At 31.2% G+C, this 12,104-nt stretch overlaps 1 protein-coding gene across 3 annotated transcripts in view; it reads left to right on the top strand.

Annotated features, from left to right (window-relative positions):
- Nucleotides 1-12,104, top strand: part of LOC129749077 (uncharacterized) — a 122,574-nt gene that overhangs the window by 27,031 nt on the left and 83,439 nt on the right. For all 3 annotated transcript variants that reach the window (XM_055743924.1, XM_055743926.1, XM_055743925.1), the window contains exon 2: nucleotides 1,411-2,771. In XM_055743924.1, the coding sequence (XP_055599899.1) occupies nucleotides 2,706-2,771 (66 nt within the window). In that variant the 5' untranslated portion in view covers nucleotides 1,411-2,705. The remainder of the gene's footprint in view (nucleotides 1-1,410; nucleotides 2,772-12,104) is intronic.

Genomic DNA, 12,104 nt, shown 5'->3' on the forward strand with positions numbered 1-12,104 from the left:
AATGACAAAAATGACAAAAATGACAAAAATGACAAAAATGACAAAAATGACAAAAATGACAAAAATGACAAAAATGACAAAAATGACAAAAATGACAAAAATGACAAAAATGACAAAAATGACAAAAATGACAAAAATGACAAAAATGACAAAAATGACAAAAATGACAAAAATGACAAAAATGACAAAAATGACAAAAATGACAAAATGACAAAAATGACAAAAATGACAAAAATGACAAAAATGACAAAAATGACAAAAATGACAAAAATGACAAAAATGACAAAAATGACAAAAATGACAAAAATGACAAAAATGACAAAAATGACAAAAATGACAAAAATGACAAAAATGACAAAAATGACAAAAATGACAAAAATGACAAAAATGACAAAAATGACAAAAATGACAAAAATGACAAAAATGACAAAAATGACAAAAATGACAAAAATGACAAAAATGACAAAAATGACAAAAATGACAAAAATGACAAAAATGACAAAAATGACAAAAATGACAAAAATGACAAAAATGACAAAAATGACAAAAATGACAAAAATGACAAAAATGACAAAAATGACAAAAATGACAAAAATGACAAAAATGACAAAAATGACAAAAATGACAAAAATGACAAAAATGACAAAAATGACAAAAATGACAAAAATGACAAAAATGACAAAAATGACAAAAATGACAAAAATGACAAAAATGACAAAATTGACAAAAATGACAAAAATGACAAAAAAGACAAAAATGACAAAAATGACAAAAATGACAAAAATGACAAAAATGACAAAAATGACAAAAATGACAAAAATGACAAAAATGACAAAAATGACAAAAATGACAAAAATGACAAAAATGACAAAAATGACAAAAATGAGCAAAATGACAAAAATGACAAAAATGACAAAAATGACAAAAATGACAAAAATGACAAAAATGACAAAAATGACAAATGTTAAAAATAAAAAAAATTTAAAAAATAAATAAAATGACAAAAATGACAAAAATGACAAAAAATTATGTCGCTTCTTAATGATCTATTTCCAGTCGAAATGAAAACTGAATATTACTTTAAATAGATTTACGATCATTCTACTACCTTAGAAAAAAAAATGGTCCAACAAAGTCCGCTTGAGAGTTTCCTCATCTGAAAAGTGTGTTCCTGTTTGCCAATTAGTAGCTACCTTCTTGACATCAGGCAGGGACCGAATCAATCGACTCCCGTAGGTGTCATCGTTATCGATCGGACTAATCTTAGGAAAAACACTCCTCCTCAAGAGCTTCACCAAACAAAACCACTTAAACGCAAACGCGAATTCTCCCCCGCAGGAGCTTTTCGATTTTCTACGTTGATCATCTTTTTTAATATGAAATGTGTATGTGTGTTTTCCTCATATTTAGTCTCCAGCGAAACAAACTTCAGTCAGAAGCTGAAGTTTTTAAGTAAAATAGAAAAAAAGTGTCTAACGAACCTATCGACTCGAAACTTAAACTACTGAAAAGAAAGAAAGAAAAAAAAACGCCAAACGCAACGAACAAGTACAATCCATGGATGGAGTAAATGGCTACTTAATAGATTTAGCCAAGAGAAACGCGAAAATCTTACGCGAGCAAAGCCAAATGTGCCGGTTTAGAGAAGGAGCTGGTGTGTTGTTATGTTTAGTTTTTAAGTATACACCAGGGCGTTTGCCAACACTCTAAAAGAGGGAGGCCGCAAGTGATTTGAATATATGCAAATACGTGCTTCTCGGGAGACCAAATTTAAGTTTGTGTTGAACGACGGAAGCCTCCAAGAACAAACCGAAAACCAAAAGCAGCCCCCGCCCAAGTTAAGTTTAGTGTTTGAGAAGACGAAGCTGTCAAGTGTGAATCGAAGTGGCGTGAAGTGAAGTGAAGCCTGAGCGTGTTTCCAAAAATAAAACAAATAACCTCATCCGTTTGTTCACCTGGCTGACTGGAAGTAAGCAGAAGTTGTTTCCCAACATCATCTAAATATCAGCAGCCATCATCGTCGTCATCTGTCCCCAAGAGACTCTTCCAGTGAAAAATCTTCCTTTTTGACGGCGAACGTTTCGATGACATAATTGAAACAAATTTGTCAGATTCATGAAACTTCAGCAATTCTTTCCGGCATCACGAAGAAGATTGCCCCGCAAGTAAATCTGTTTTAATTCAATCGTGGCAAAAGTTGATGCTTACGCGACTTACTAGGAAGAAAAAAACCAACAACGCTCCAGGCGATCCCGCGAAAAATTAGCACAGAAAGAGATTATGTCAACGAAGAAAAGTGCAAGTGCAAAAGCGCTCAAATGATGCAACAACAACATTTCGTTATCGACAAATAAGCCGGGGCATAAAAAGCAGTTGTGACCATAAGTTTGTGAGCCTTATTTTGGGGGGACTCGCGAAAAGTGACCAGAGCTTAAGATAGCCGAGACAGGAGTTTCGGGTGTTAAGAAAAATATAAACACCAAACCGGCTATTATTCCAGGCTCTCCGAGGCGTTTAAGTTTCAGCACGCGCGACGCTGAGGAAGATAAATACTCATTCGGACCTGTGTTATTAAGGGGTGTTTTTTCTTCTCTCGCCCCTCTCGAATGTGTTTCCTTTTGAGGAGCCTTTGGGTAGCTACCAAGAAAGTTTCCTGTATTTGCTGAGTCAATTATCGTCTGCCGAAGGAGCTAACAGCAGCAACCATGTTTGCCCCAAGGAATTCTTCCCCACTTCATATCTACAACAGTGACGAAGTTGCTGCTTATCAGGTTAGTTTTGGGTTATTCTTAAACAAAAAAAAACCGATAAATTCATATTTAAACTATGAATATGATTAAATGCTAGGAAGACTCTTAGTTGTTGAAAATTCAGCACATTTTTTAAAGAGAATACGAAATTTCTTTAAACGCTCTTTTACGTTTATGCACATCTAACGGAAATGAATAAATGATAAAAATTTAAAAAAATACAAAAATTACAAACATTACAAAAATGACAGAAATGACCAAAAGGACTTAAAATAACGAAAATGACAAAAATATTAAAAAAAAAATTAGAAAAACTGAAAAATTTAAAATAAAAAATATAAAAATGCATGACAAAAATGTTCAAAACGCAAAAAAATTTAAAAAAATGACAAAATTGAAAATAAAAAATATAAAAATGTATGACAAAAATGTTCAAAACGAAAAAAATGGTAAAAAATGACAAAAAATGGCAAATAAAATAAACATAAATACCACAAATTGCAAAAAATAACAAAAATGGCAACAGTGCCCGAAATAACAAAAACGAAAAAAAAAAATGACAAAAATGACAAAAATGACAAAATGTCAAAAATGGAAAAACTGGCAAAAACTACAAAAATTTCAAAAAAAGTGACAAAAATGAAAAAAAAACTAAAATTATTTAAATGACAAAAATTATTAAAGGATGAACATAGAAAAATGGAAAAAAATGGCCTTTATAGCAAAATGGACAAAAATGACAAGATGGACAAAATGACAAAAATAAAAAAAATCACAAAAATGGCAAAAATGACCAAAATAAAAAAAAAAAAAAACGACAGAAATTACAAAAATTACAAAAATGACACAAATCACAAAAATGACAACCAAATTTACAAAAAAAACAAACATTACAAAAATGCAAAAATAACAAAAATAAAAAAAATAACTAAAATTACATAAATTACATGACTGACACATATGACATATATGTATGACAAAAATGACAATAATGACAATATGACGAAAATTACGAAAATGGTTGAAATGACACAAATGACAAAAACGACAAAAACGAAAAAAAAATGACAAAAGTGGCAAAAATGACAATAATGACCAAAAAGAAAAAAATGACAAAAAATGACAAAAATGACAAAAATGATAAAAATGGCAAAAATGACAAAAATGACAAAAATGATTTAAATGACTTATATGACTGAAATGACAAAAATGACTTGAATGATTTGAATGACTAAAATGACTAAAATGACTAAAATGACTAAAATGGCTAAATGACAAAAATGACAATAATAACAAAGATGACAAAAGTTACAAAAATGACCAAAATTGAAATAATCATGATGACAAAATGATCAAAATGACAAAAGTTCCCAAAATGACAAAAATCACAAAAATAACAAAATTTCCCAAACATACCAAAATAACAAAAATGGTCAAAATGGCCAAAATGACCAAAATAACAAAAATAACGGAAATTACAAAATTGACTAGAATGTTGAAAATGACAAAAATGAAAACAATGACAAAAATTACAAAAGCAACAAAAAATCAAAAATTACAAAAATTACAAAATTGCAGAATTTTCAAAAATAACAAAAATTACAAAAATGACAATAATGACAAAAATTATAAAAATTACGATAATGACAAAAATGACAAAAAATGACAAAAATGACAAGAACGACAAAAATGACAAAAATTACAAAAATGACAAAAATGTCAACTATGCCAAAAATGTCGAATATTACAAAAATTATATAAATGACATTTTTTTTGACAAAAAATGACAAACATGAAAAAAATGACGAAAATGACAAAAATGACAAAAATGACAAAAATGACAAAAATGACAAAAATGACAAAAATGACAAAAATGACAAAAATGACAAAAATGACAAAAATGACAAAAATGACAAAAATGACAAAAATGACAAAAATGACTAAAATGACTAAAATGACAAAAATTACAAAAATGATAAAATGACAAAAATGACAAAAATGATAAAATGACTTATATGACCAAAATGACCAAAATGACTGAAATGACTAAAATGACTAAAATGACCGAAGTGTCAAAAATGACAAAAATGACAAAAATGACAAAAATGACAAAAATGACAAAAATGACAAAAATGACAAAAATGACAAAAATGACAAAAATGACAAAAATGACAAAAATGACAAAAATGACAAAAATGACAAAAATGACAAAAATGACAAAAATGACAAAAATGACAAAAATGACAAAAATGACAATAATGACAAAAATGACCAAAATGACCAAAATGACTAAAATGACTAAAATGACTAAAATGACTAAACTGGCATAAAGTGACAAAAATGACAAAAATTACAAAATGACAAAAATGACAAAAACGACCAAAATGACCAAAATGACCAAAATGACCAAAATGACAAAAATGAAAAAGATGAAAAAGATGAAAAAGATGACAAAAATGACAAAAATTAACAAAAATAGCCTATATGGCCAAAATGACAAACATAAAAAAAATACAAAAATGACAAAAGTAACAAGAATCACAAAATTGACGAGAATGTCAAAAATGACACAAATGACTACAATGAAGATATTTACTAAAAAAAAAACAACCAAAAATCAAAAATAACAAAAATTACAAAATTACAAAAATTTTGATTACTTACAAAAATTACAAAAAAGACAAAATGACAAAAATCACGAAAATTACAAAATTTTTGAAGTGTTATGAAAATGACTTAAATGACAAAAATTTGAATAATAACAAAAATTACAAAAATAACAAAAAATTACAAACTTGATAAAAATAACAAGAACGACAAAAAGACAAACATTACAAAAATGACAAAAATGACAAATTCACAAAAGGACAACTATGCCAAAAATGACAAAAATGAGAAAAATGAGCAAAATGACAAAAATGTCGAATATTACAAAAATTATGAAATAACAAAAAAAAAAAAAAAAATTACAATAATGACAAAATGACCGATATGATAAAAATATCAAAAAATGACAAAATGAGAAAAATGATAATCATGACAAAAATAGCAAAAATGACAAAAATAACAAAAACTGACAAAAATGACAAAAATGACAAAAATGACAAAAATTGCAAAAATGACTAGATCTTGAAAGTGAAAGGTTATGCAAGGGCAATGAGGGGTTGAGGTACGTTCAGTTTGCAAGATATTGAGTTGAAAATCTTTGGATATCTTAGTCAAATATTAAGTTATGAACTAGTTAGAATAAAAAAGCGATCCGAAAATGTTCGGTTTTTGGATTATTGCCGCCTCAAACTTCATAGTGCAGTGGCCAGTATTATCTTATGTTGGGAAAGAGAATTGGAAACGAGAAACTATTTTTTTTTATTTTCCTACTGCGTGATGACATACACACTAGACTGAGTCGATTTGGGGTCATCTTGGAATTTCTCAAACCCTGGGGTCTAAAAAGCTTCGTATTGGTCCAAAACTCATCCATGATATTTTGCAAAATTTTTAAGTAACGTTTACATGAGTAAATTTGAACTTATAGGTTTGTATGGGAAAATTTAATATTTTGTACTGAAAAATCAACATCTTTTTTGTTTCGTCTGTGGAACCGAGCCAGCTTATGGTTTTTATGCCAATTTATGAAATTCCTAAAGGAAATATTCCGCTGAACAACTTTGTCGAAGGCCGTAACTTCGTATCTTATTAGGTAAAAAAGTTATTAGCTGTTTAACAGAGGTATATCTTTTCGCATTGATTAACAATAAATTAAATTGACATCACTGCTTGAGCCTCGCGAAGTGTTCCATGGAAAGTAGTCACGCAATACCTCGCTAGGAACTTTGCAGGGATGTCAATTAAATTTATTGTTTATCAGTGCGAAAAGACATACCCCTGTTAAACAGCTAATAACTCATTTTACTTATAAGATACGAAGTTACTGTCTTGAACAAAGTTGTTCAGCGGACAATTTCCTTTAGGAATTTTATAAATTGGCATAAAAACCATAAGCTGGCTCGGGTCCACAGACGAAACAAAAGTGATGTTGATTTTTCAGTACAAAATATTCAATTTTCCCATACAAACCTAAAAGTTCAAATTTACTCATGTAAACGTTACTTAAAAATTTGGCAAAAAATCATGGATGAGTTTTAGACCAATACAAAGCTTTTTAGACCCCAGGGTTTGAGAAATTTCAAAATGACCCCAAATCGACTCAGTCTAATACACACGCACAACTGGGCAGCTTGGCCAGGGGAAACAACTCAAATCGAATCATCGCATCTGGCGTTCACGTTTCATGCAAATGACGTTGAAATATTGAGAACTCATGATTGGAGTGAAGCTTGAATTTTGGGTGTAATATAAAACCTTCTAAACACTTAAAATTGCAGGGGAAGGCCATCGGTAATGAACTTCATATTTGTGTCCTTCATAACCCTATAATAATTTTTTTTTCTCAAGCTTAGACACTGGAAAGCTACTCCCAGTAAAGCTACCCCCAAGCTTAGACAGTGGAAAGCAGTAGTTGCCGTAAGCCTAAATTCTACATCAGAACAAAAGACATAACGGGTTCGTCACTTATGAGGTTATCGATGTTGTGACTCTTGAGTTGGATGTCCCGTTAAGTCTTGGGGTTTGTTATGGCAAATTTCCTTATCAAACCTTTTTGCCGAATGTCTCATTTGACCTTATCAACGTCAATCTGAAGTCCTTGGGTTCATCGGCCTAAGATCTCAAACCTCATTTTTCTCGTATTGATTTTGTTGTAAATAAATTGTTTTAACACAGTTGACAATGTTCAAGAGTAAAAATCACTCTGACAAAACGATCAATCCCAGCAACTTTGAGTGCACTCCACCAGCGATCAATGGAGATCTTGCTTACACTACTTAGCACTCGATAGAAGTCGAACCTTTATTGCTTCTCATGGAGGTACTAAGTAAAATCAAATCTATTCACAACAGCGTCTAATCGTCGTCAACGATTGGTTTATTTTTCCAACTCACCTCCGGACGACGGATTTAGAACTCACGTCACGATTTATTAGCGATACCTACCCATAACAAATATCAACAATATCATCGGGGCTGCAGCTTGTGAGGTGGAATTCATTAGGAACAGGCATTCTGTTTGGGATTAGGGTCAAGTGGAGAGTATGCTGTTTGTTATCAGAGGAAAACAATCTGATTTGTGATACCATATGGCGGAACACGTTCCTTCCCTACTTTGAAACATCCAGATGTTTTTTTCCCTCAATTTTTTGTGTCTTTGTGGCGTTTAACGTCCTCTGTAGTTGAAAGATTTGCAAGATATGTTTGATTTTTTTTTTTGTGGAACTAATAGAACTTATACATACATACTTACTGATGAGAGAGTCAGCCGCATTTAGAGAAGGAAAATTATTCATTAAAATCTTTGTATTACAATTAAAAATTTACAGTTCTAACTGGTAGTGTCATATCTTAAGCACGTAAGAAGTTCGAGCCTAAATACTGCACGATGTACTGACTACATTTTGATCATTCCAAAATTATGACTTCTCAAAGCTCCAGATGGTATGTAAATAGTAAATGCGATTTTCCCATAATCGCTCCAGGATCGTAAAATAATAATGAAGAAATGTGAGAAACGTTTACTACTCCAGCTGCTACTGTAACGAAGCAGCAACTCGTCAATAGTTGAATACTATAGTTTACAGCCGACAGCTTTAGGTTATTATAGAGTTATTTTGCTTCATGGGATGACGATGACATTGAGATTCTACCGAGACAGAAGATCTCCACCGTTTAGATGCCAGCAACGGTCTGGTAGCATTTTTTTTCCTCAACCTCTATGATAATTACTCTAATTGATCAATTGCTGCCGGTTGAACTGGGTTCAGAGATTCTTGGGGATCGGTCCATCAAACGCAATTGGCATATGTTTGCAAATAGCTGTAGGCCCAAATATGGTCGACAATGAGCTTGTGTGTAGGCAATTTTGGCGAGACGGAAATCTTAGAAGCCATCAACATTATCCAAGCTAAGTAGAATCATACTTACACGCTTATTCTGAATTGCATCCGTCATTGCCGAGCAAGTGACATCTGTATTTATGGGTCAATTTGAATCTATCCGAGACTATCGATTTTGGATCTATCTTTTGCAACAACTGGTCGCCATCTGAGGGAGCGGTGCAGATCAGTCATCAATCAACTGCCAATCGGTCAAATACGGGGCGCCGCGATTAGTTCGTGAGAAACCAAGCTGATTGCAAAATATGAGATTGGCAACATTTTTGCTTGTAAAGAGTTGACGAGTTGACAGAAGCCTTTTTCGGAACAGACGTTAGAGATCTATGGAACGAATTCTCAACGAACTGACACAATTTCACCAACAACAACCAGCACAGCCGACAACCATAATCGCTTCCAATCGAAATGCGTTCTGTTCAATGTCCTACATAGGATTTTCACTTTCAATGGACCACATCTCAATGGCACTTGCCGTTCAATCGATGGGGTTCAACCAACCGCGATACATAAGCAAAGTTCCATAGTGTTTTGCATACCTACCGAATAAGAGTCAGTCATTGACTATGGGTACTGGGTAGGTTTTCATAAGTAGGTACGTTTACATCTCCGTTAGTGGAGACGATTAGTTTCCCCCCCTTCGGTAAAATGCACCAAATGAGCTCCAGTCGATTAATTACAAGTCGCTGTCGATTTCCACCGAAAGCGAATCGGTTTCGCAGTTCCTTTTCGATATCAGTGGTTCTAAGAAATAGCTTTTTCGTCATTCAGACAACCCCATTAAATTAAGGTTGAAGTCTTAATCCCAAAACGCTTCGTGTAGTATGACATTTTGTTAATTTAAATCATGCAAAGAATGTTAAAGAATCTGACAATCTAACCCTAATTTTTTTTCGAAAGGCCAAATTATGATAAATGGTTTGGTTGAATATTTTTGTGATTTCATCACAAAAATGGCTGAAGTTTTTGAGTGTCTGCTTTTTTTCTGGAACTGTCCCTTTTTCCCGTGTAAGATTGTGGATGCCCTTAGGTATTGGAACAAATCTGGCTGCTAACATAATTGCATAAAAAAATGATAGTAAGAAACTTAAACTTCAAATAGTTTTAGCTCAATCTCATATATTTAGGTTCATCGGAGATGTCTAAGAGAGTCTAAAGCAGCTTCCAAATGTTGGTGGTTATAATGAGCAAGGTTTTTTATTGGTAGGTTGAGTCGATTTAGGATAATTTTTGAATTTCTCCAACTCTGGGGTCAAAATGCTTCGTTTTGGTTTGAAACTCATCCAAAAAATGAAAAATTCCAATGCCTATTAAGTAAATTTTTGTGCCGAAAATGCGTTAACGAAATGGACTGGAATCACAAAATTGACAAAATTGTCAAAATTGACGAAATTTTTGTCCAAAGGGACAAAGGGACAAATTGACATCATGGACAAAAATGACAAAATCCAAAAAAAAATATAAAATTGACAAAATTGATGAAACAGAAAAACTGTACAAATTGACCGTTTTGGTCAATCGACAAAATTGAATATACAAAATAAACAAAATTGAAAAAATTGACAAAATAGACGAAATCGACAAAAATGACAAAAATGACCAAAATGACAAAAATTACAAAATAAAAAAAACTAAAAAAATGACAAAACATATTGACAAAATTGATGAAACCGACAAAATTTTCCAAATTGACAAATTTGAAAAAAAAATTGACAAGCTTGACAAAGATTCTATATTGACAAAATTGAAAATAAATTGATAAGGTCGTCATAAATGACATATTTGACATTGACAAAATTGACAAAATTCACAAAATTGATAAACTTAAAAAATGGAAAAAAAACCAGAAAAAATGACAAAATTGTCAAAATTGTTGAAATCGGATAAATTGACAAAATTGACAAAATCAACAATATTGACCAAATTTACGGAAGTCACAACATTCACAAAATTCAGAAAATTAAAAAATCGAAAAAATTAAAAAAAAAAGACAGAAAGACAAAAATGAGAAAAATGACAAAAATGGGAAGTATGACAAAGTTGACCAAAATTTTAAAATTATCATGATTGACAAATAATGACAAAAGTCACAAAAATGACAAAATGAAAAAAGATAAAAAAAATCACAAAAAATTTTGACAAAATTTATGAAACCGATAAAATTTTCCAAATTGACGATTTTGGACAAATTGACTAAATTTACAAAATTAAAAATAAAATAACAAACTTGACTAAATTGTCTTTATTGACAAAATTAAAAATAAATTGCCAAATTGACATCTAGATTGACAAATTTGACAAAAATGGAAAAATGACAAAATTGAAAGTATTGATATTTCAAATTTGTCAAAACTTTTAAAATCTATAGTTGAACCGTATTTTGTACCCTATGTTGCTGCATCGTATTTTACTTTAGCATTTGTAATTTTGCCCAATTATTTTTTTCAATATATTCGTTTCCTCCACTGCAGAGGTTGAATTATTTTAAACACATGGTTAGGCATTTTTTAATAAATTGTATTCTTTATTTTTATATTTCTTCCATTTCAAAGTTACCATATGATGTGATTCCAAAAAGAGTAACTTGAGTGAGATTATAATGTCATAAAAACGGGACCATACAAGATATTCCAGAATCTAGTCATTCAAAAATCTCCAATATGAAAACAAGGATTATTTCAAAATACTTTTATCCTCTTTATAATCAATTTTGAATCTTGATTTTTTTTAATTCATTTTAGGTTTACTGCGCTTGAAATTCTTTAATCATTATTCAGAATTTGTAAATCTATCATCTATCATCAGACTTCAATCCACTATCAAGTATATTAAATCGTTTTTTTTTTTCTAATGCCAGTACATTATTCGACAATATCCTTGCCGGCTGATTGTTTCCATCATGCTTTGTCTTGTGATAGGATATGGGATATGTTTTTTTTAGTTTCTTTCAGACATATGCGCAATGCGGTTGCGCTGAGAGGAAAAAGCCAGTTATTGGAAAGCTTGTTAATGTCGTTCCGGCATAGAATCTTATACCGATAATTCCACCTCCAGGGAAGTCTATTATTGGAGTAGAGTCTGATTTGTGGGTGCGCTTGTTTTCCAATGTCGTCTTGAAAGATTTAAGGATAATATGTCACATTTATGTGACATGATTTGTTTTATTGACACAAATGAGTTTTTTTTTTATTGCATATATTTTTTCGCACTCGATTGTTAAAATCTAATCTATATAGTAATTCGTTAAAACTTGGTGAATGCAACCTAAATAAAGCGATTTATACCATCTTAAGTAAACCTTTTGAAGGCATTTAAAAAACAGAATAATCTAAAAATAAAGTGCTCGCTTT

Source organism: Uranotaenia lowii, chromosome 2, assembly GCF_029784155.1.
Source record: "Uranotaenia lowii strain MFRU-FL chromosome 2, ASM2978415v1, whole genome shotgun sequence".
Taxonomy (NCBI): domain Eukaryota; kingdom Metazoa; phylum Arthropoda; class Insecta; order Diptera; family Culicidae; genus Uranotaenia; species Uranotaenia lowii.